At 45.2% G+C, this 26,206-nt stretch overlaps 1 protein-coding gene across 1 annotated transcript in view; it reads left to right on the top strand.

Moving 5' to 3' along the window:
- Window positions 1-4,402: 4,402 nt before the first annotated feature.
- Window positions 4,403-26,206, top strand: part of LOC308293231 (thrombospondin type-1 domain-containing protein 7A-like) — a gene marked incomplete at both ends in the record, with an annotated part of 287,387 nt that continues 265,583 nt past the window's right edge. The window contains 5 exon segments of the mRNA XM_080735667.1: window positions 4,403-4,415; window positions 5,348-5,661; window positions 7,023-7,509; window positions 9,755-9,947; window positions 9,949-10,146. Coding sequence (XP_080591793.1) covers window positions 4,403-4,415; window positions 5,348-5,661; window positions 7,023-7,509; window positions 9,755-9,947; window positions 9,949-10,146 — 1,205 coding nt within the window.

The following is a 26,206-nucleotide window of genomic DNA, read 5'->3' as shown; positions in this document are numbered from 1 at the left end:
GCTGCCTTCAGGTATGGCATGGAAAGAGGGGGCATTTGCATTTCTTTCACCATAGTAAAAACTGCATTCATGGTCTGGAGAGGGCACTTTCTACAGACGGATAAAAGGGTGTGTGCACAGGCCTTGCCTGGGTACACTGTAACTCAGCAGGAATATCTCTCTGATGTCTGATAATCATCATAGCTGCGTGAATGAGACATCGAAGGAATCCAAGACGACACCATTATCTTTTCAAATCCAAAGAATGAGAGAATGTAACTCCAGTGTCTGGAGGGGGAATCAAAGCGATGAAACGGATCTATTATAAATTCTTTCTCCGATAATGACATGACCAAAATAGGGGCGCCGCGGTTGAGAGTACTTAACACATTTAGGCCTAGAATTATTGAATGCTTTAACCAGTGACAATAGCAGATATACAAGCTCACAGCGCTGCAAACTTGTAGATCTGCTATTTTTTTTAAAGTCGCGAAAATGTGTGCAAATCTTTGAATATATGTATTTTCAAAGCGAACGTTTGTAACTCAAATTTTGCTTCTGGGTGGTCCCTGGAACTAGATATTTTGAGATGGGCGTCGGTGGCCAAATACATATCATTTTGGGGGTCCTTCACATGAAAAGGTTTGAGCACCACTGACACAGTAGTCTCTCAAGAACAGACTAACTGAGCTCCAGTTGAGCGAAAAGGACCTTTTCTTTGACGATGGCTGGCCAGATTGCTGACATAGAAACATAGGGTTTTTCAAAACGTCTTAGAAGGATTCAAAAGACACTTATAGAATCGGGTAAAAATTATAATTTTCACGATTAAAAAAAAATAGCAGATCTACAAGCTCGCAGCGCGGCACTCGGTGCCGCGCTGTGAGCTTGTCTATCTGCTATTTTTCAATAGTTAAAGCATAACATAATGATTCACAATAATGCGTACCCGTTCTACATGGGTTAATTGCTATTTGCAAACCAAAAAGATTAAATAAATTGAACTTTGATTTATGTCTGGTTTTATCAGGAGGACAGAGTGCCCTGCAGGTCTGAAGCTCCGACCCGTTACATTCATCCCCTGGTGTTTGTTCTCTGATCAGCATCAAGATTGATCACTCTTTTTTTTTTTCTTCTCTCTCCCATAAAGCGGAGCTCGGACCAGGCAGCTTAATAACCTAATTAGCCTTTATAAATAATGCCTTGCCCAAGGGGCAACACGCACTTCCAGGTCCAACAACACAACGATTGTGGCGAACAGGGGCGTCACAAGAGGGGGAAAAGTGGGACTGAGTTACCATGCAGGGCCCAAGGTGGAGGGGCCTTAAATATTTTATACATTAGCTTTTCAAAAATAGCAGATATACAAGCTCACAGCGCTGCAAGCTTGTAGGTCTGCTATTTTTGAAAAGCTGTGAAAATAATGTGCAAATCTTTGAATATATGTATTTTTTTTAACAAACATTTGTACTCTAATTTTGTTGGAACTAAATATTTTTATATGGAGGTCCATGGCCAAATACCTATCATTTTGGGGGTCCTTGACATGAAAAATGTGAGAACCACTGACATAGAAACACAGGTTAAAAATTAAAGAAAAAAAAAAAAAAAAAAAAAGTAGAAGTTTTTGAAATGTTCAAATATGTTCAAAATAGCAGATCTACAAGCTTGCAGCGCGGCACTCGGTGCCGTGCTGCGAGCTTGTATATCTGCTATTTTTCAATAGTTAAAGCACAAAATAGGCAGACACGCAGTTCCAGGTCGATTTTGTGCTTTAACTATTGAAAGGTAGCAGATATACAAGCTTAATGCGCAGCACAGAGTGCCGCACTGTGAGCTTGTAGATCTGCTAACCCAAAAAAAAAAAAAAAACTTGAGTCAGTGGTGCTCAAACGCGTGAAGGACCCCCAAAATGACATGTATTTGGCCACGGACCCCCAACTCAAAATATGCTGTTCCAGGGACCCCCCAGAAGCAAAACTTAGAGTTACAAATGTTCGCTTAAACTAAACAAGACATAGGCCTATATTCAAAAATATTTGCACACATTTTCACGACTTTTCAAAAATAGCAGATCTACGAGCTGTGAGCTTGTATATCTGCTACTTTTCAATAGCTAAAGTATAAAATAATGAAGGCCCCCTCCACCTTGGGTCCTGGTAACTCAGTCCCACTCCCCCCCCCCCCTTGTGACGCCCCTGGCTCTAATGCTTTATATGCAAAGACCCTCGTTATCCCTCAGCGGAGCGTTTTAATGTTTGTGGGATATTGATCGGAGGAGGCAGGAGTATTTCCTCCTCCTCCTGAACCAGAAGGGCTTGACGCTTGCAGACCTGTGTTTGTTTTCCCGGGCCTGTAATTTGTGGCAGTCGCTCATAAATCCCCGGGAAAAGTGCAATCAGGAAATTGAAAAGGGAGCGATTTTAACGTCAAGTGTGTGTTTTGTCGCCGGGGCTTTCTTATTGCTCTCAGAGAGGCACTTAAGGCCTGTTGGTATTTAAGCCGTTTAGGCCTAGAATTATTGAATGCTTTAGCTATTGAAAAACGGCAGATATGCAAGCTCTCTGTATCCACAAGTTTCCGCTGGAGTTTACTGGAGACTATCAGGACCAAACTTCCGGGTTTAACAGCAGACATACAAGCTCACGTCGCGTCGCAGATGCAACCCGTTGTGAGCTTGTAAATCGGCGGCGGAACCTCGGTGCAGACGTTTGCGCAATGCACTATGGGGCGTAGGAAACTCGTGGATTAACAGTTCAACAGGATTTTGTTACAAGGCTCCCTCCCTCATTGTATCACGATACATACGATATCTACTGAAAAGGCATATCCTAGAATTATGTAATGCTTTAACTATTGAAAAATAGCAGATATACAAGCTCGCAGCGCGGCACCGAGTGCCGCGCTGCGTGCTTGTAGATCAGCTATTTATTTTTTTTTATCTTGAAAATGTGTGCACATTTTTCAATATATATTTTTCAAAGCAAACTTTTTGTAACTCAAATCTCTGCTTCTGGGGGGGGGGGTCCCTGGAACAACATATTTTGAAATGGGGTGGGGGGGTCCGCGGCCAAATACATGTAATTTTGGGGGTCCTTGACATGAAAAAGTATGAGAACAGCTGATTTTAGAGGAAGGATTTAGAAGTCGGGTCAAAGATATTCAAAGACTTGCACACATTTTCACGATTTATTTCAAAAATAGCAGATATACAAGCTCACAGCGCGGCACCGAGTGCCGCGCTGTGAGCTTGTATATCTGCTATTTTTCAATAGTTAAAGCATTAAAATAATGGTTAAAGTGTTTTGAATCTAACGCGAGTCGGGTGCGTTCCGGGTCCCTGAGGTTTAATGTGTAAAGGCATTACAGAGATGTCCTTGCAGGCCCTCGAGGTCTGTGAGGTTTAATGTGTAAAGGCATTACAGAGATGTCCTTGCAGGTCCTCTAGGTCTGTGAGGTTTAATGTGTAAAGGCATTACAGAGATGTCCTTGCAGGCCCTCTAGGTCTGTGAGGTTTAATGTGTAAAGGCATTACAGAGATGTCCTTGTAGGCTCTCTAGGTCTGTGAGGTTTAATGTGTAAAGGCATTACAGAGATGTCCTTGCAGGTCCTCTAGGTCTGTGAGGTTTAATGTGTAAAGGCATTACAGAGATGTCCTTGCAGGCCCTCTAGGTCTGTGAGGTTTAATGTGTAAAGGCATTACAGAGATGTCCTTGCGGGCCCTCTAGGTCTGTGAGGTTTAATGTGTAAAGGCATTACATAGATGTCCTTGCGGGCCCTCTAGGTCTGTGAGGTTTAATGTGTAAAGGCATTACAGAGATGTCCTTGCAGGCTCTCTAGGTCTGTGAGGTTTAATGTGTAAAGGCATTACAGAGATGTCCTTGCAGGCCCTCTAGGTCTGTGAGGTTTAATGTGTAAAGGCATTACAGAGATGTCCTTGTGGGGACTCTAGGTCTGTGAGGTTTAATGTGTAAAGGCATTACAGAGATGTCCTTGCGGGGACTCTAGGTCTGTGAGGTTTAATGTGTAAAGGCATTACAGAGATGTCCTTGCAGGCCCTCTAGGTCCGTGAGGTTTAATGTGTAAAGGCATTACAGAGATGTCCTTGCAGGCTCTCGAGGACGCTGTGTGACTCATTCTCTGCTCCAGCGTGGGCGGCCTGACGATGCTGGATCCGAGCAGAGCTCTGGTTTTATTCGGTGTATTTTCTGGTTTTGCAGAAAAGAGTGGAAAACAGAATCGCTGTTTGAGAGTTTAACCCATTAAAGGGACAACTTTGTTTTTTTGGTTTTTTTACAACAAGGGTTCATATTTTAGATTGTAATTAGGGGAAAATAAAAAGTGACTGTTAAAATGTTTTCATTTGCTTTGTTCTATTGTTTTAGCGCGTTTACCGTGCAAAAATGTGGGGGCATGCGTACGCATGGGGGCAATGCGTACAAGTCACTAAATATGTCTTTTTAGACACAATAAGCCAGCAGTTTCTTTATTGCTATTCACAGTAACACTTCTAGCCCCCATAAGTCACATCCAACCATGAAAGGTTGTGTTGTATCTTGGGAATGGGCTTATTCTGTGTAAAATGACATATTTATTTAAATGAAATAATTTTAACACTCATCTTTTATATTCTTTAATTACAATTAATTGAGACCCGAATCCCATCGTTCCTTTAAAAGAGCTTTTCAAAAGAGCGGAATGGTTGGCGAACGTCACATCTCTACTGCGCTCCTCGGGGCAGAGCAGAGCAGCGGATGCGTTTTCTTTTTATTTAACGGTGTTATCGGTGTGCAAGTAAAGTACTCAGTGTGCTCGCTCACTGGTAACACCGGTAACACCGAGTACCGTTGCAACCCTATTATAATGTCTATGTCCTCTCTATCTGTCTTCCAGGACCTTGGGGCAGGTGTATGGGCTAGTCTGGGATCACTTCACTTTTCGGGCTTGTAACCGGTCTGGAGCGGAAACCACAAAATGTCATGTTGTAGTCCTCAAAGGACTACAATTTACCGGAAAGATCAAACCGGATTCAGTTTTAACCCAAAATATTCCCCTGCGCTCAAGGACATACTTTTAGGGCCTACCTAATAAACTCCTTGATGCGGAGTTTGAAAAATTTGTTTGGTAAATGCATCTTTTAGTCCAACTCGTAGCGACTGGCAAGACTACACTAGGCTACTGGAGCATTTTAATAGGGATTGGGGAAACAAACGGAGGGAACCAAATCAAAGCGACGCCGCTTCTTCTAGTGGTTTCTGCGCTCTAGGCGGAAACCAAACGGCCTGTTGTGAATGAACACCAGAAAGCCTGGTGGGCGAGGTTAGGGCAGTGGGTTTATGATGTCCTCTTCTCTCTCTGTCTCTTCCAGGACCTTGGGGCAGGTGTATGGGCAGTGAGTGTGGGCCAGGCGGGGGTCAGAGCCGGGCGGTGTGGTGCGCCCACGCGGAGGGCTGGACCACCCTTCACACCAACTGCCCGGCGGCGGAGCGGCCGCCCAACCAGCAGCGCTGCTTCCACGTGTGTGACCTCCACAGGGACCTGTACGACTGGCAGCTGGGGGCATGGAACCAGTGTGTGCCCGTCGGGTCCATGAGAGGAGGAGGAGGAGGGGGCGGTGCCAGCGCTGGAGGAGGAGGAGGGGCCGTCTGTACCCGCGGCGAAGAGGGCATCCAGACCCGCGAGGTTTGATTGATTGATTGATTGATTGATTGATTGATTGAATACTTGTTTTGTTTGTTTACATACCTAGCTTATCCCAAGGGGGAACTTCAGTTTTAATTTTTTTCTTAATAATTTTTATCCCACGATTTTGTAACCCATTTTCACCCAGTGCCAATTGCCTATGTAATCCTGGGCTCTGCTCTCCCTCTGCCGCGCCTGGGGAGACAACGGACTGACCTCATGCTTCCTTCAATGCATGAGTAGTCCAAGTTGTTTCTTTTCACCTGACAGGGGGGATTTCCCGGGGATGGACGTAGCGCGTGGAAGGAACACGTTATTCCAACCAGTTCCTTTCCCCTCCATCAGGCGCCCCGGCTGGCCAGGGGGAGGCATTATTTAGACCAGGATTACTGCATGTTTTTGTGAGGGTATCAACCCTAGGAGACATGGGGAGAACATGCAAACTCCACACAGAAAGGCCCTATCGCCGACCCCACCTAGGGTGTGGACGCTGATGACGCGGAGGGAGGAACACGCCCCCAGTGCCCACAGCGTGCCCCGGCGGGAATTGAACCCAAGACCTTCTAGCTGTGAGGCGAAGCGCTAACCACTGCGCCACCGTGCCCCCAATGAACTTCAGTTTTTAGATTCACCCAGCTGAGGAGCAGGGAGGGAGGCGGAGCATACCAAACTTTGCACACACACACTCCTTGGCTGCCGAACCACAACCTCCACCCCTCGTTTCTCACATGGCCCTCTTCTAGCGCCACCATGAGGCCGATTCTCGCAGAACACATTTTTGGACACTGCTCCTACAGATTTTTGCCCTAAAATCACGCAAAGCGGTACACAGTATCTCTACAGTCATGTCATCAACATGGATCTGTCCCATTTCCCATATTCCCTCCTGATTGGCTACCATTGCCTTCTAAAGTTTTTGTATGCGACCTGACGGTCACTTATCTCCCGATTAGGGACTCTTAAGGGGAGCACAAACTAACCCCAACTGGATGCGGCGCGCTGCCACACAGCACATCCATTTCCCCCGGTGGGGAGAACCATGGGAGAACATGTTCACTGCGTGGCAACGCTGGAAAAATAGAACAGTGGTGTATCGGCGCGGCAGGCGAGGCGGCAGACCTGCGGCTGCGCGCATCTGACGCCGCCGGTGTGGGTTAGTTCATTGAAAATAATGGGGCCGTATGTTTTGACGCGCCGCTTCCGTGCCGCCTCCGTGCCGCCTCCGTGCCGCCTCCGCATCCAGTGTGTGTTCCCCTTCACTGGTTTATTACTAGGTGCTGTCCTTGCTCAGTGTAAATCACTCTGTACTAAAAGCATCTGCTAAATGCCTACATTATAAACTGTATATCTTGTACCTCCAGGTTGTCTGTGTGACGAAAGCAGACGGCGAGCCGGCCGAGGACACAGCCATCTGCGAGTACTTTGAACCTAAACCTCGCTTGGAGCAGGCCTGCCTCATCCCCTGCCCCCGCGACTGCGTGGTGTCAGAGTTCTCTCCCTGGACGGTGTGCTCACGCAGCTGCGGCACGGGGCTGCGCAACCGCCTGCGCGTGGTCCTAGCCCCGCCCCTGTTCGGAGGCTCCGCCTGCCCCAACCTGACGGAGTTCCAGACGTGCCGGCCCGCCCCCTGCGAGGGCGAGGAGAGCCTGTACAGCCTGAGGGTGGGCTCCTGGGGGGCCTGCGGGGCAGTGCCCCCCGCCCCCGTGCCCACCGTGCCCACCGCGCCCTCGCCTCGCCAGGCCAGGCAGGCCCCCGACGACCAAACCACGCCCCCCGGAGGAGAGGGGGAGAAGACGCCCAGGGGAGGCGGCAAACTGTCCAAAGGAGGCGGAAAAGCGTCTAGAAGAGGTGACAGAGAATCTAGAGTTTATTTTCAGGTTCAGGTTCAGGTTCAGGTTTATTAGTCAAATGCATATCCATACAGGTATAGACATACAATGAAATGCTTGTGCCAAGAGCACTCTCAGCCTTATTACACACAAAAAAAAACAAGACAACAACAGGTCACCCAGGACAACCCAAAAACAACAAAACAACCATACAGTGTAACAGTGTACAGTTTAAAAACTGCGTATATTGCACATGACTATCTACGTCTCGCTTCCATCTCTTCGTTAAGCATCCTGATTGCTTGAGCATAAAAACTATTAAACTATTTTATTTATTCATCCATGCAAAAATACATACAGAACTTCCTAAACACTAATTTTCCCGGGAAAAGAAGTGTATAGACTGAAGCCTGAGCTTATTACGTCTACCTGTGGCTCAGGAGGCAGAGCAGGTCTTCCAATGACTCCAGGGTCGGCGGTTCAAATCCCAGCTCCTTTTGTCCACATGTCGAAATGAACCCCACGTTGCCTCCAACGGGAGAGTGTTTGTTTTCTGCAGGTCTTTCAGTCCGAGTGTATCAAAGGGTGCGTTCGGAAATGCGCACCGGGTCTGGTTGGGGTTGGTTTTAGGCATAGTTTTACTGAGGTTAGGATTAGGGTTGGGTTTAGGCATAGTTTTACTGAGGTTAGGATTAGGGTTGGGTTTAGGCATAGTTTTACTGAGGTTAGGATTAGGGTTGGGTTTAGGCATAGTTTTACTGAGGTTAGGATTAGGGTTGGGTTTAGGCATAGTTTTACTGAGGTTAGGATTAGGGTTGGGTTTAGGCATAGTTTTACTGAGGTTAGGATTAGGGTTGGGTTTAGGCATAGTTTTACTGAGGTTAGGATTAGGGTTGGGTTTAGGCATAGTTTTACTGAGGTTACGATTAGGGTTGGGTTTAGGCACTCACTACACTGAGCACACACCCGGTAGTGGGAGAAATATGTGAAAAAGGCGTTCACTTCCGGCAGAAAGCGTGAAAATTTGCACCTAGGGGTATTTTTGTGCGCTGAATTCAAAAATTGACGGTCCCAAGCACTTTTCTGAAATTCACTTTTCTCTAATTCACTTACCATACAGGGAAAAAAGACCCCCCAAAAATCTTCTTTAACAATTTTGCTGCCATTTTAAACATAGCTGTAGTAAGCAGCTGCCAAATTGTCCTTACCTTTTAGCGTGGGCACGCGCACGCATCGTGCACAATCTGTGCGCGACTCATCTAGTAGACTGTAGACTCGGTGACAAGCTTTCGAATAAAAAAAAAACCCATTGAAATAAACATATCCGTTGCCACGCTGTATCCCTGCTTATCCGCCAGTGTTTACATGAAAAAACATTGAAAAAAGCCAGCTGTGCGCTATGGTAACACGTGGACACGTTCGCGCACAAAACGCTCGATATGTGCGGGGATCATAATCCAGGCGTGTAGAGACTGGATCAAAGTTTCCAAACGCAAACATCGGATTGAAAAACGAGCTTTCCATCGCCGAGTAGCTTTCTCTTCTGTTACAATGTAAACCAATGGAGGCGGGACTATGGCCCAGGCTCAGACCGGATACGGAAAGCTAGATCCGGTCCAGACCGGAAATGACCGGATACAGTTAGGGGGCGGGCCTAAAGTCTCCGAAATGGCTATATACAGCGATCATACTTTTAATCGTTTCATAATGATTAAAGCTAATTACATTTCCGGGAACGAAGGGCATCGCAGAGAGGTACAGCGGGAAATCCCCGGTTTCGACGGGGATCGCAGAGTATGTGTTAAGTAGATGTGAGGGGTCTATTTAGGGGGTTTTCATGATTCTGATTCCATTCCAAGCATTTGTTTTGCACAAAAAACATTCCTTGGGCAAGAAATGGACCCCACAAAAGTGACAAAACTATGGTTTAGTGATGAGTCATCACTTTTCACAGTTGTGTAGGGTCCATTTTTAGTATGGTAAGTGAATTATAGCCACCAGATCCCATGGGAAAAGTGCTTGGGACCGTCAATTTCTGAATTCGGCGCACAAAAATACCCCTAGGTGCAAATTTTCACGCTTTCTGCCGGAAGTGAACACATTAGTGTTACTAGAAGCAGTGCTCTTCCGAGCACAGCTTCTAGCTCTCCAGTCAAAAAAGTGTGGGCACCCCTGCTGTATGGTATGCACTGCTTTGTGTTTAAAGGGTTTCTTAAACTTAACCCATATTAACCCATATCTGTACATTGTTTTCCTTCACCCAGGAGGTGACAGGGCGTCCAGGGCAAACCGCAGGGCCCACCGCAGGGCCGAGCGGCCCAACAGGACCCCCGCAGACCAGCCCTCGTCCCGCCAGGCGGAGGACCGTCCCAAGCGGCAGAGGAACAAGGCCAAGAACAAGGAGAAGAGAGAGAGGAAGATGAGGGAGAGGGTCCGCGAGAGGCTGAGGGAGAGGGGGGGGGAGGGGGGAGGGGGGAGGAGGAGGAGGGGGGGCCAAGGGGGCCAAAGACCCCCAGACCCGGGAGCTCCTGAAGAAGAGACGAAACCGTAACCGCCAGAACCGCCAGGGCGGGGGGAGGGTCTGGGAGCTGGCGATGGGATACCAGAGCAGAGAGGTCAGCTGTGTGCACAAGAGCGGCTCCGCAGAGGAGATCAGGTGAGGAAACACCTCAAACATCTAAAGCCCGTATCAGAGTGTACGGTGGAGACTTAAGCCCATATCATAGTCGGGTCCGCGGTGGAAGGCTATCCACCGCGGTGTAGTCTTTTCGAGTCTTTTTGAGTCATGAAACTACAACGTTACATCATTCCTCACGGTGGAGAGCTTTACACCGTGAGTCCCAACACATCTCTCTGTTTTTACTATCAGACAGACAGGCTCTACACCCCGTTCACTGATTGGTCAATCTAGACTAGTCAGTCACGGTGAATAGGACTCCACCGTGGCGTACTATGATGGCCTGCACTTATTATCTGACTTGAGGTGGAAAGCTTTCCACCTTAAATTTGCGGTGGATAGCTCTCCACCGTACACTCTGATACGGGCTTAGTTTATCCACCGCAAATTTGAGGTGGAAAGCTTTCCACCTCAAGTCAGAAAATAAGTGCAGGCCATCATAGTCACGGCCCACGGTGAAGTCCTTTACCCCGTCTAGACCGGTTCAGGTCGATCAATCAGTGAACGGGGTGTATAGCCTGTCTGTCTAATAGTAAAACCAGAGAGATGTGTTGGGACTCACGGTGTAAAGCTCTCCACCGTGAGGAATGATTTAACGTTGTAGTTTCATGACTCAAAAAGACTCGAAAAGACTACACCGCGGTGTAAAGCCTTCCACCGCGGACCCGACTATGATACGGGCTTAACTGTTCATTCATGGGTTGCATTTGTAGTCCTACACCAGCCATGTGTTGAGGACCAACACAGGTGTTCTGATTGGCGTAGAACAGAGGTCTTCAACGTTTTCAGGCCAAGGACCCCTTAGTTGAGAGAGAGATGGAGCAGGGACCCCCACAACCTGTTCATAGATTCCATTATAGTTTCATTGTTTGACAGCACAATCATCAGTGTGTTTTGGATTCATGTCAATTTGTGTTTTCAGATATTTAACCACTTGAGCTGTCATTACTGACCTTTCACTCTGTACTTAGTCTACTCTTTTTCCCCTCTACACCAAACCTCTTTGATCTACAAGCTCACAACGCCTCGCGCTGCGAGGCGTTGTGAGCTTGTAGATCGGCTATTTTTGGCTACAGTTCTCAGAATATGGACACTATAGTGGTTCAAGTGGTTCATATAAAAAAAGATGAAAAAAGTTTCTATCACACAAAGATTTGGAGGACCCCCTGTAGTAACTCTGAGGACCCCCTAGGGGTCCCGAACCCCCTGTTGAAGACCCCTGGCATAGAACATCGGTTCTGTGCCAATCAGACAAATTGAAACCCCTGTGTTGGTCCTCAACATGGCCGTTTAGGACTACAAATGAAACCCATGAATTTAGATTTTTGATACATCGATGTATTCTTCTTGCCTGCTTTTAATGAGTGTTTTAGCATTGTACGGCGACCTTGGGTGTTTTGAAAGACGTCTTAAAAAATCTAAAAAAAGCATCATTGCGACCATAGGTCGCAATTTACTCTAGAGTTCAGGTTACTAGAACAGTCACATCTTGACCGTGTCTGTCTGTCTGTCTGTCTGTCTGTCTGTCTGTCTGTCTGTCTGTCTGTCTGTCTGTCTGGGTAACGCTTGTCTTTTTCGTTGACTGACTCTCACGGTCTGACATCAGAGCGTGAGAGTCCCTTTTATGCCCATGTACGGAGATCTCTGATGTCATCAATATTAAGCCCATATCTGTGAATGCCAATATATAATCACTGTGATGTCAGGGGAAGCAAATCCCCTTGGCCAGACGGCCAAGACCTAAAGGGCGAGGTGGTCTTACTGGTTATCATCTTGTCTTACTCGTTAAAAAGAAAGTCTCATTGTGTTGTATTTGATCACTTCTCTCATCTCCCATGGTGTGTGCGTGCGTGCGTGCGTGCGTGCGTGCGTGCGTGTGTGTGTGTGTGTGTGTGTGTGTGTGTGTGTGTGTGTGTGTGTGTGTGTGTGTGTGTGTGTGTGTGTGTGTGTGTGTGTGCGTGCGTGCGTGCGTGCGTGCGTGCGTGCGTGCGTGCGTGCGTGCGTGCGTGCGTTTGTGTGTATTAGAGCAGGGACACCCGACCTTTTGCATAATCTTGGGTGGGGCGTGGATTGGGTTGGGTCACCGTCATATTGTTGACATGCAGAGACGTGCTGGCCATTGGGAAAAGCGGGACAACTCCCGAACGGCCGGTTCATTCCTGGCCGGTCCAGGCCGGCCATTAGGAAAAATGTAAACTGTTTGTACAAAAGTAAAAATTAAACTGTTTGCACAAAAGTAGTGAAAACAGCAGATCTACAAGCACACAACGCCTCGCGGTGCGAGGCGTTGTGTGCTTGTAGATCGGCTGTTTTCACTAGTTTAAATCATTTTTAAAATGAAAAATACAAAACAAACGGTTTTGGACATACAAGGTTTCCACCCGACAACGACGATATAACTCATGTAATTGGCACCACTGGCTTGTCACTTTGTCACAAATCTTTGAGTAGCAGCAGCGCTATAGAGAGATCTCTCTATAGCACGCAATGAGGGCCTCTCCAACTCTTTTTCCCGGGCTGAATCAGGGGCCCAGCACGTCCCTGTTGACATGACTTGCACTCTCTCTGATGGCACGCAGCACACATTATAACTCCTCACTCTCGCTGACACAGCTGTGACGTCCCAAACACTGAGTTACACGTGTTGTTGTAGTTTGATTAAACAAAACGTCTCACAGAAAAAAAGGTCCTAGCTTATTGTCTCCACCAGCCGAAGGCAGGGAGAGACTATGTTTTCGCCTCCGTCCGTCCGTCCGTCCGTCCGTCCGTCCGTGTGTCCGTGTGTCCGTCCATAAAGTTTGTTACCAGCTAATCTCCGGCGCCGTTGGCTTGGTCTCGGCCAAACTGCGCACATACACTCCCTGGATGCCAGTTCAGAACCTCTGCCCCACATTTTTCACATGGGCCTTTTATAGCGCCACCATGAGTCCAATTTATGTCAAACTCCTTTTTTGACAGTACTCTTACAGATTTTGTCCAAAAAAAGAGTAATTTGGATATTTTCTCCAAAAATAACACAAATCAGTACACAGTATCTCTATATTCATGTGATCAAGTCTGATCCGTCTGATATTTCCTATTCCATCCTGATTGGCTAATATTGGCTTCCAAAGTTTGAAGGATTGCTCCGTTTTTGAACAAAATGCGTCGAATTATCAACGCAGCTTGCGATTACCGTGAAATTTGCCACACATATTCCCACTAGGTCAAGGAACAAATGCTACCCTTTTCACATTGGCCTGTTATAGCTCCACCAGCAGGTAGACTTTAGAAAAACACATTTTTGGAACACAATGCCTCAAATCATGCATGCAGCGTCCGATTGCCATGAAAGGTCTAAGTTGAAGAACATATGCCACCCTTTTTACATTGGCCTAATTATACAGTAGCACCACCAGGACGCCTGGCCTGGTGGAGACCTGTGCTGGGAAGAGCACTGCTTCTAGTTAACACTGCGTTCCCTTTGTTTATTTAGCATGGGGCAGCACTGCTGTGTGTGTGCACTGCCTTGTTCAACAGTGACTCCCAAGTATAGCCTGACTTAGACTTAATTTAGACAAACAACCACTGGTGAATATTCATCATTTTAAGTAAATCATTTGTTTACTGCCTTGGAATGTTTTGTCTCCTTGGCGAGATGTTAAAGGGACAAACATTAACATGTGTTGTCTACTCCTGAAGATGAACAGGGTGTTCAGTCTGTGCTGCCTGCGGTGTTGTGAAGTTGTTGTCTAGAACATCCTGACCCATGAATGTTAAGTATCTGTTCATTAATGAAGCAGACAAACACTTTGTGGCTCTCAGTTAGACTTCTCAAATTCTGCCCGAACCCGACCATACCCGACCATACCCGACCATACCCGACCATACCTTACCATACCCGACCATACCCGACCATACCTTACCATACCCGACCATACCTTACCATACCCGACCATACCTTACCATACCTTACCATACCCGACCATACCTTACCATACCCGACCATACCCGACCATACCTTACCATACCTTACCATACCTTACCATACCCGACCATACCTTACCATACCCGACCATACCCGACCATACCCGACCATACCTTACCATACCCGACCATACCTTACCATACCTTACCATACCTTACCATACCCGACCATACCTTACCATACCCGACCATACCTTACCATACCCGACCATACCCGACCATACCCGACCATACCCGACCATACCTTACCATACCCGACCATACCTTACCATACCTTACCATACCCGACCATACCCGACCATACCCGACCATACCCGACCATACCTTACCATACCCGACCATACCTTACCATACCCGACCATACCTTACCCGACCATACCTTACCATACCTTACCATACCCGACCATACCCGACCATACCCGACCATACACGACCATACCTTACCATACCCAACCATACCTTACCATACCCGACCATACCCGACCATACCCGACCATACCTTACCATACCCGACCATACCTTACCATACCTTACCATACCCGACCATACCCGACCATACCTTACCATACCCGACCCCACGTTTTCAGGCCGGGTAGGGCCTGAAATGTATGCTAATTAGTCGGGCCGGGTCGGGCCTCGGGTCTGAATGAAAAAATAAAAGATATTCTTTTATTATTTTGTTACTTTTACTCTGTGATAGAGTTCTGAAATTTGTCCCAAACCCGTCCCGACGTTTTCGGGCCGGGTAGGGCCTAAAAGGTATGCTAATTAGTGGGTTAGGGCCCAGTTAGGGCTGAGCCTTCATTCTCAGGCCCATTGAGAACTCTACTCTCAGTACCAAAGGACATTCAACACTCCCTGCTGACAGGCTCCCTGCAGCTCCCCAGCCATTTTTAACACATCGGATGCCCACGTGGTGTCTACAAGTCAATTTCTTTGATGTCGCTGGAGGCCCACGACGCGTTTGACGCATTGTACAGTAAACTATACTGTACTGTAGCTACTGCACTTGGCTACCGCGGTGATGAAACAAACTCCATTTCCCAACATGCAGTGCGCAATTACGTCACCCGGACGTGCTGTGTGTCTCGTTGACTTCCTGTTTAGCGGCTGCACAAAAATGCTGTTTTCTCCGGATTCTCTTCCTTTTTTCATTTTTTTCTCAAAACGGCAGCCTCTTCTACATGCCGTAACACAAACACTGTGGCTTAGAAATGATAGAAAACGGTCCTGACGGAAAGAAAAGATTTTCGCGAAATAAACAGGACATACTCGGATTACATTTACTCGGATTACTTTTCTCGCCAGTACTCTCGCCGGTAGGTAAAATGACGCGTTGCCATGGGCACCAGCAAATTAAGACTTTAAAACCACGTGGGCGTCCGATGGGTTAAAATAATCATCAAAAAAAGGAATGGTTTTGGACATCTGACAGCATATGCTCCTCACTGGCAGGAAGGAATTCAATGGCTTATTGGACTCTGACGAATTGGTGGGTGAAAAAAGACTAAAACAAACAACAAAAATACAGTTTACAGTTTACAGTTTAGGCATTTAGCAGACGCTTTTAATCCAAAGCGACTTACAATAAGCAGATACAACATCACAATAATAAACAAGATAATAGGTCAGTACATTAACACATTGCCTGCCCCACGTTTTTAATTAAACTCTTCCAAAACATGTCAGGGTTTTGGAGCATTTTGACTCCTTTTCAATGAATATTTAAAAAATGTGTTTCTTAGCTATGAACAAATGGAGTATACCGATGGAAAGATGAAGAAATATACTTTTACCAATAAATACATGGGGTTTAAATGTTGTTTTCTGATTTTTCCCTGATTTTTTAAGTGACTACTGTACTGGCCCAACATGGGCTAATTTGAATAAAAAAGCCTAAAAAAAGCCTTTTTATGAAACCAGCATGAATACGTCTCTTATTTAGTTTCAAGCCAATAGATGGCGCTGTGGTACTGTGTGCTCACTCAACACACACGCACACACGCTCACACTCACACACATGCACGCGCATGCGCATGTCTCAAGCAACAAGGAAGGTCACGTGATTTCTCAGATAATGAAACCATGACATTTTAGGGTAAATGAAACCAATTGCTTACACACACACACACACACACACACACACACACACACACACACACGATCGTGTAACTTTTTCGAAGCTGACGAAAGTTTGGTGGAGTGCAGAGTCTGCATACAGGACAGGAGGACAGGAGGAGGACAGGAGGAGGAGGAGGGGGGGGGGGCGGGGGGGGGCGCATCGCTGAGTTTGAGGATCGGCTATTTTCACCGCACACACACCACTGGAACAGAGATGTTTTCTCATGGGGGACAGATGGGGGGGGGTGCATCGGTGCACTCTGGGCAGCACATTACTAGCAGTGAGTGGATGCACCTTTGTTTACTGACTGGATCTATACTCTTTTACATGGCGGATGGGCCGGCGTTTGTGGACTTACTCATTCTGTTTAAATCAATCAATGGATAACATGATGCTTGAATCTTTTACGAGCCATCAGGAGAGAAGGAGGAAATGAGAGGTAGGCGTGTGTGTGTGTGTGTGTGTGTGTGTGTGTGTGTGTGATCCATTCCTCCCCTCCCCTCTGTTTTCACGGAGACAGCGTCTCCTCTCCACCTCTCTCCCACTATAAAACTTTCTTCACCTAAATACACTCAAATCTAAACGAATTCTACTGCCATCTCTAGGCTATCAATCAACTATCTAAACTCTAACTCTAACTATAAATATCCTATATTCAAATCTCAACCGAGCCGATCCTCTTTTTTTTTTTTTTTTCCTTTTTCCTCTCTGCTGGCTTGTGTTTCTGCATTGTGTCTCCCAAACTGCTAGAGTGGTTGTTGTTGCCTCTCTCTCAATCTGTTATTTTGGATTGTCTGATAACATGTGTTTCAATGCAGTTTTTTGACCTTTTTTCTTCATTCACGTGAATGACCTGGTTCCCTTTGATGTTTCCCTACTGTATTAAGTCACAGGCAGCGGGAGAGCACCATCAACTGTAAAACAATGAAAAGACGATAGCACGTTCATAAACGTGTTGGGCGGTAGATAGCTGGGTTTAATGGAACGTTTATAAACGTGCTGGGCGGCAGATGAGTTAACAGCAATATAACAATGTAAATGGATATCTATCTAGAGAAAACACAATATAATCAAAGTTCTAAAGAAACCTAAAAACAAAAACAAATGCTAACTAGCTTCATGTATGGTCAATGATTTTTCTGTAGTGCTAAGGGTTTAGGTGGAGTCTGAAAAGGTGAGTCTTCAGTCCACGGCGAAAGGTAGCGAGTGAGTCCGTTGTTCTAAGTGCGACAGGGAGTTTATTCCACAACTTGGGGGCCAGGAGGGCAAACCGTCTCGGATGAGTGGATTTTTGCCCTGGAGTTTTTAGCGAGGGTTCGGTCAGCATCCCTGTGTTGGCTGATCTAAGTGAACGAGTGGGGGTGTAGGGGTTGATCAGGTTTTGGAGGTATGGAGGAGCCATACCTTTGGCTGCTTTGAAGGTCAGCATCAGTGTTTTGTATTCCATGCGGGCCGCAACCGGGAGCCAGTGGAGGCTGCGGAGAAGGGGAGAGACATGTGAGAACTTAAAATAAATGAACGTCTTGTAGAACTGCGTGTAGATTGGCTACGTTGACTACTTTTGTGCAAAACTCTTGTAAGAAAAAGTAGGGCATTAATTGAGAAAAAGACAAACAAAGATAAAAAGTTGAAATAAGACAGCATTGATGTTGTTGTTGTTGTTGTTGTTGTTGTTGTTGTTGTTGTGTTGCTATTTTTGTACCCTCTCTGACGTTTAAATCTACCTATGAAGGTGGATTGTGCTTTTTAATGGGAATGGAGTGGTTTCTGGACATTTGCGAGTTTCTGCAAAAAAAAAAACTCCGTTCTCCATAAAAAAATATAATGGTAAAACAGGGACAAAAATGCATTTGCAGTAAAAGAGCAGTGAAGCCCGAAGAGTTGAAACAGCACATCTGTATGTTGTTAGAAAGTACATTCAAAATAAATCAACAAAGCTAAGGTTTTTAGCTTTCTGAGTAAAAATGCCTGCAGCAGAGAGTGTGTGTTGTTCTGTGCACATCATCAGTGTTTAGTGTGTGTTTAACCACATGTAGTCTAGCGTCTCTAAGCTAGGGTGTTAGTGTGTGTTTAACCACATGTAGTCTAGCGTCTCTAAGCTAGGGGTGAACATTAGTGTGTGTTTAACCACATGTAGTCTAGCGTCTCTAAGCTAGGGGTGAACATTAGTATGTGTTTAACCACATGTAGTCTAGCGTCTCTAAGCTAGGGGTGAACATTAGTGTGTGTTTAACCACATGTAGTCTAGCGTCTCTAAGCTAGGGGTGAACGTTAGTATGTGTTTAACCACATGTAGTCTAGCGTCTCTAAGCTAGGGGTGAACATTAGTGTGTGTTTAACCACATGTAGTCTAGCGTCTCTAAGCTAGGGGTGAACATTAGTGTGTGTTTAACCACATGTAGTCTAGCGTCTCTAAGCTAGGGGTGAACATTAGTGTGTGTTTAACCACATGTAGTCTAGCGTCTCTAAGCTAGGGGTGAACATTAGTGTGTGTTTAACCACATGTAGTCTAGCGTCTCTAAGCTAGGGGTGAACATTAGTATGTGTTTAACCACATGTAGTCTAGCGTCTCTAAGCTAGGGGTGAACATTAGTGTGTGTTTAACCACATGTAGTCTAGCGTCTCTAAGCTAGGGGTGAACATTAGTGTGTGTTTAACCTCATGTAGTCTAGCGTCTCTAAGCTAGGGGTGAACATTAGTGTGTGTTTAACCACATGTAGTCTAGCGTCTCTAAGCTAGGGGTGAACATTAGTGTGTGTTTAACCACATGTAGTCTAGCGTCTCTAAGCTAGGGGTGAACATTAGTGTGTGTTTAACCACATGTAGTCTAGCGTCTCTAAGCTAGGGGTGAACATTAGTATGTGTTTAACCACATGTAGTCTAGCGTCTCTAAGCTAGGGGTGAACATTAGTGTGTGTTTAACCACATGTAGTCTAGCGTCTCTAAGCTAGGGGTGAACGTTAGTGTGTGTTTAACCACATGTAGTCTAGCGTCTCTAAGCTAGGGGTGAACATTAGTGTGTGTTTAACCTCATGTAGTCTAGCGTCTCTAAGCTAGGGGTGAACATTAGTGTGTGTTTAACCACATGTAGTCTAGCGTCTCTAAGCTAGGGGTGAACATTAGTGTGTGTTTAACCACATGTAGTCTAGCGTCTCTAAGCTAGGGGTGAACATTAGTGTGTGTTTAACCACATGTAGTCTAGCGTCTCTAAGCTAGGGGTGAACGTTAGGCCAAACCAGACGCTCCATGCGCTCACACAAAGCCTTGACCTAGTATAGAGCCCTGTGGGACCCCGCTCAGCTAAGTAGGCTTTAAGTGGTTTTGTATTGTCTGTCTGTCTGTCTGTCTGTCTGTCTGTCTGTCTGTCTGTCTGTCTGTCTGTCTGTCTGTCTGTCTGTCTGTCTGTCTGTCTGTCTGTCTGTCTGTCTGTCCCAACCAGTGATGGGAGAAATACTCTCATGTTTTACTTAAAGGACTGTAGACCACTTTGCTAGAGGTTTGGTTGGGCCTTGCCTCGATGGAACAGCAAAGCAGTGTTGTTTTTGACAGCAAAGTTTGATTTAGTTTTAGTCATAGTCTTTTGAATAAAATGTCATTTAGTTTTAGACATAATTTCGTCACCCGAACAGTTTTAGTTTTAGTCTAATTTTAGTCGACTAAATATCATAAGATTTTAGTCGACTAAATCCACTGTTGATTTAGTCAACTGTAGAATTGTATTTTGGCAGGCCTTGATGGCATCACTTATCATCAAGTATGTGTCGTTTCTGTCATGGCAGGAGTTGTTGTGCCAAATGTGGTGCGGATCGGAGCAACTGTGCGCCTCGCAAGTCCACAGTCATGTAAAAAGTATTTAAGTAAAAGTATCAATATCAAAATGTAGAAATACTCCATTACAAGTAAACGTCTGGAATAAAAAAAGGAAAAGTACAAATTCATTGGTATCAAATTACTACTTAAAGGATGAAGGATGATGGGATGTGTTAAAGGACCAGTTCACCTCTGGGACAACCAGATCTTATTTTATTGTTGTGTGGGACACGATCAACACAATCCTGAATTATTTTTTGTGTTCAATCTGTGTTTTTAGATATGTTAGTATTTCAGCATGCTACAACTGGTCATATGATGCATTTTGCATCATATGACCAGTTGTAGCATGCTGAAATCGGCTGAAATACTAAAATATCTAAAAACACAGATTGAACACAAAAAAAAACTCAGAATTGTGTTGATCGTGTCCCACACAACAATAAAATAAGATCTGGTTGTCCCAGAGGTGACCTGGTCCTTTAATTCTATGGTGGGAATGAGGAGGCTCCATTGCTTCCAGCCAGATGAGAGCGGCTTTCCATATTTTTTTTAAATAATGCACGCACGCACGCACGCACGCACACGCGCGCACGCACGCACGCGCACACACACACACACACACACACACACACACACACACACACACACACACACACACACACACACACACACACACACACACACACACACACACACACAGCCACACACACACACACACACACAGCCACACACACACACACACACACACACACACACACACACACACACACACACACACACACACAGCCACACACACACACAGCCACACACACACACACACACACACACACACACACACACACACACACACACACACACACACACACACACACACACAGCCACACACACACACACACACACACACACACACACACACACACACACACACACACACACACACACACAGCCACACACACACACACACACACACACACACACACACACACACACACACACACACACACACACACACACACACACAGCCACACACACACACACACACACACACACACACACACACACACACACACACAGCCACACACACACACACACACACACACACACACACACACACACACACACACACACACGCGCACACACACACACACACACACACACACACACACACACACACACACACACACACACAGCCACACACACACACACACACACACACACACACACAGCCACACACACACACACACACACAGCCACGCACAGCCACAGCTAGCCTCTAAACACACTGTAAACATAAATAGACATCACAAGAAAAGACATGTGTAGAAGAAACGACTTGAAGCCAATAGTTCACCAGGAAGGAATTCTTTAAGGAGACGTGCAGGAACCCTCCTGGGAGAGGGAGAGAGAGAGATGTTGTGTTTACATCGTGTTATTAAACCATGTAGGCCTAGGATTATTGAATGCTTTAGCTATTGAAAAATAGCAGATATACAAGCTCACAGCGCGGCACCGAGTGCCACGCTGCGAAGCTTGTAGATCTGCTATTTTTGAAAAAGCCGTGAAAATGTGTGCAAATCTTTGAATATATATGTCTTTTCAAAGCGAACGTTTGTAACTCAAATATTGCTTCTGGGTGGTCCCTGGAACTAGATATTTTGAGATGGGGGTCCGTGGGCCAAATACATATCATTTTGGGGGTCCTTCACATGAAAAGGTATGAGAACCACTGACATAGTATAGTCTCTCAAGAACCGACTAACTGAGCTCCAGTTAAGTGAAAAAGGACCTTTTCTTTGACGATGGCTGGCCAGATTGCTGACATAGAAACATAGGGTTTTTCAAAAAATCTTCGAAGGATTCAAAAGACACTTATAGAATCGGGTCAAAAATCTAATTTTCACGATAAAAAAAAAAGAAAATAGCAGATCTACAAGCTCGCAGCGCGGCACTCGGTGCCGCGCTGTGAGCTTGTAGATCTGCTATTTTTCAATAGCTAAAGCATGAAATAATGATACACAATAATGTGTACCCGTTCTGAATGGCTTAAATCCCCTGACGTTCTCCTGGCTGGAGGCCTTGTGGAAGTGTTTAGCTCTGCGTTCTCTAAACGACGCGGCCCCGGGTCTGGTTTGTTCAGTGGACTGAATGTGAGTGTCTGGTTTGTTCAGTTGGCCAGGGACGTACTGGGGCCCCTGATTCAGCCCGGGGAAAAGGAGTTGGAGAGGCCCTCATCATTGCGCGCGGGCATCGGCCGTGCACCAGTTCTTTCCTTTTTTTTTTTTTTTAATGGCCGGCCTGGAGTTGTCCCGCTTTTCACAATGGCCAGCACATCCCTATACAGTAGGCTGAGTGTGACCTTGTGTTCAGTGGGTGTTATCCTTTTCATTGCATTATGTAAGTTAAATGTATTGCTCTGGTGCACCTTGAGAGAAAAATGAAAAAGATACTGTAGATCTCATCATGGGATTCTCAGGACATCATTTAACATCTTGAGTTCTAGTTCCGCCGGACTATGAGTTGGCTTACTAAAGCATTTACACACATCATCTAGTAACTCAAAAATGAAAAGACATTAAATATGATGTAAATGTTTGCAAATACATTGGGACACATTTGCATCTGTTTTATGTATTTTTTTTCCTTTCCCATTAATGAATTCATGTCTCTATACATGCAGTTGTGCATATAGCTGGTGGCAATATGACTTCAATCATAATCCCTTGGCCCACATCCAAGCATGGTTGTAATGCATGTCTTATTGAATGAGGCCAGAGTTATTGTACTGTATATAATAGATACATAGTACAGTATATCATCAGAGTTATTGTACTGTATATAATAGATACATAGTACAGTATATGGTCCCTGTCTCTATGAAAACCTCATGTCCAAAACTGTTATTTTTCAGGATTCAGAAGTAGCAGATCTACAAGCTCCAAACTTGTCGCTTCGAGCTGCGTTTAGAGCTTGTTGATCTGCTACTTTTGATGTTTTGGAGTGGAATAGGAGCTTGGTCTACCCATTGTTTTTAGATGACTATTGCTCTGCATTTGATGTATTGATGTTAAGGCTGGGAATTTAACTGATTAATTACGATTAATTAATTACAGAAAATGTATGTGATTTAAAAAATGTACGCATTTTAATCGCACTTAGTTTTTGCACCACAGAACCTTCAGTTTTCGGGCATACCGATCATAGCGATGCACCAACCAAGAAGAGACAACAAATGCAAAGGGAGAAGTAGCCGTGGTTTGCTTGGCCCAGTGGATGCGAAATTTAGATTTAAAAAACTCACTCGTTGATTCACTCTTACAACAAAATGTGTTTTACTTGAAAAAAAAAATGCTTCCCAGGTCAAATATCGATGTGCGATTGAAATGTGATTAATTGCGATTAATGAATCACAGAGCCTGTAATTAATTAGATTAAAATTTTTAATCACATCCCAGCCCTAATTGATGTATTAACTTATTTATTGTAAATCGTCCTGGATTATCCCATTTAGGATAATTATTTTAGGCTTTAGCTATTGAAAAATAGAACCTCGGTTCGAAGTGAAGCGGTGAATTCTGTGTTTTAGATCTATACATTCTATTTTCTAGATCTAAGACTCTATATTTTCATGAATTCTGAATTCTGAATGATTTTGTCTGGAGGGCCAAAAAATAGCAGATATACAAGCTCACAGCGTGGCACCGAGTGCCGCGCTGCGAGCTTGTAGATCTGCTATTTTTGAAAAATCCGTGAACATTTGTGCAGGTCTTTGAAAATTTCTGACCCTGATTCTATAAATATCCTTCTAATCCTTCTTCTAAATCAGTGGTTCTCAAACTTTTTCATGTCAAGGACCCCCAAAATGACATGCATTTAGCCACGCCCCCCCCCCCCCCCCCCCCATCTCAAAATATGTTGTTCCATGCAGGGACCCCCCAGAAGCAAATATTTCAGTTACAAATGTTAACTCAATTGTAAATTGAGTAAAGTTGTATTGTGATCGTGTATGGGGGCGTAGATTCTTACAGAAGAATTGCAGATGAGAGGTTTCTGCCCGACAGTTAAGATATACAGTATATACAGTGTATTTATTGTACAGTGCACATACAGTATTGTACAGTACAATAGCAGGGCTCTCAGTAAGTCTGGTTCTTTGTTAGCAGACTGACAGATGTCCTCATTCTGTCCTCTGGATGTTACACTGTGGCTCTGATGGAGGCCAGCATCCATCCTCATCCATCCTCATCCATCCTCATCCATCCTCATCCATCCTCATCCATCCTCATCCACTCTAGTGTCATACGTTGGGTCTTCCACCGTAGTCTGAAGACTCACCTCCTCAGGCTCCTCCTCAGCCTGTAGCACATACCGTAGCACTTGACCTTGCCTTGACGACCTTGCAGGTTTATGCAAAGGCTAACATATGAATGAGATCAATTCCACCACTCTGTTAAAAGTAAAAGTACTGTATTATTGAGTACTGTATTATTGGTGCAACACCGAACAGTGCCCGCTTCCAACCAATCAGAGATTGGTGCTACACCGAAACAGTGCCCGCTTCCAACCAATCAGAGATTGGTGCTACACCGAAACAGCGCCTGCTTCCAACCAATCAGCGGCAGCCACGGCCGTGATCTGAGTGAGACCTTGGTGTGACGCGATCAAGAAGCTAGCATGAGCTGCTGCGATCCTCTCCTTTCAAACATCGGTCCCCGGCGCCCCGCCTCCATCCCCCATCGGGGGACCGGGACGTGAAATGTGTTTTGAAAAAAGAGGCTTGTGTTTAGTGTTTACTTTCCTGACGGCGCAGCTACTATATGTCATACAGACACATCAATATGAGTGCCCCAGACGGTGATAGACAGACGGCCCCATCCAATCACCTGCCAAATAGATGGGAAAAAAAGCACCACCTTCTTCAGCGGTTCCACATGGAGGCTGGATGTATTTTTGTTTGTTTGTTTTGTCACATTCCTAAGCCAATCATTTGATGATAATAGTAAAGACCCTTGTGTATCTGGTAGGAGACACAAAAGCCAATTTTCCACTGGCCCAACTCCACACCACACCGCCCACTTGTGCCAGGTTTTTCCACTACAAGGACCTGGGTAGAGTGGTGTGAAAGTGGTACTAAACAGGGTACTAAAAAGTATCCACTCTAGAGTAGGTCTGAGCTAGGCCAAATAGGGCCAAACACTTTATAATGACTGATCACTTACTGACTTTTCATTTAGACCACCAGGATATGTAGTTGTAATACATGATAATAGATTCTATTGTGTTATAACCACTATTATAATCTATTATAGTGTATTTTAATTATCATAGTAATACATTAATACTTTATAATGTATTATAATCACAGTTATAATCCATTACAGTGCATTATAATTAGGATAGTTGTAATACAAAATTTATATTGTATTATAATCACAGTTAAAAGGGTCAATTTGTTTCTTACCGATAGGGTACTTTTTTGTAATGGAAAATGTAGATATTTTTATGCGGTGCGGTGTGGTGTGGTGTAGTGTGGTGTGGTGTGGTGCTAAAACTGCAGTCGAAAAGGGGCTAAATATTCTCCTTTTTGTCAAGTTAGCCTCGTAGCATAATCCAGATAGCCTCCTGGTTGAAAGTGATTAAACCATGATATATATATATAGTATATATATATAATATATAGTAAGTATATATTGGGGATTATAGTGGTTTGATTATTGTGAGCCACTCAGTGGACCAGACAGATGGTGTGGAGGCTGCACAGAGGCTCATAGGATGATGATTATGGCTGCTTTAATGTATGGCCAGCATCAACATGTATTCACTGTTTATGATAGAAATATGGGAATTTCTCATTCCATCGTATATATGCTAAATCGTGTTAATTATCTGCCCATGGCATGCACACGCACACACACACGCACGCACGCACGCACACACACACACACACCCTCAGAGGGAGACAGATCAGCAGTTTAACTAGCCTGACACTCAGCCTGAATTGACATTTCGTTACACTCCATTATTCACCCAAAACAAAACATTTAAAGGGTGTGGCTAGCGATTCAGGGTCTGGAACTAGGCTACAGTTTAACAACACCAGAAGAAAGGCCACGCCACCGTGTGATGATGAGACTCTGTGTC

This window comes from Nannobrachium achirus (genome assembly GCF_963921795.1).
Source record: "Nannobrachium achirus genome assembly, chromosome: 10".
Taxonomy (NCBI): Eukaryota; Metazoa; Chordata; class Actinopteri; order Myctophiformes; family Myctophidae; genus Nannobrachium; species Nannobrachium achirus.
This window is presented reverse-complemented; position numbering and strand designations above follow the sequence as displayed.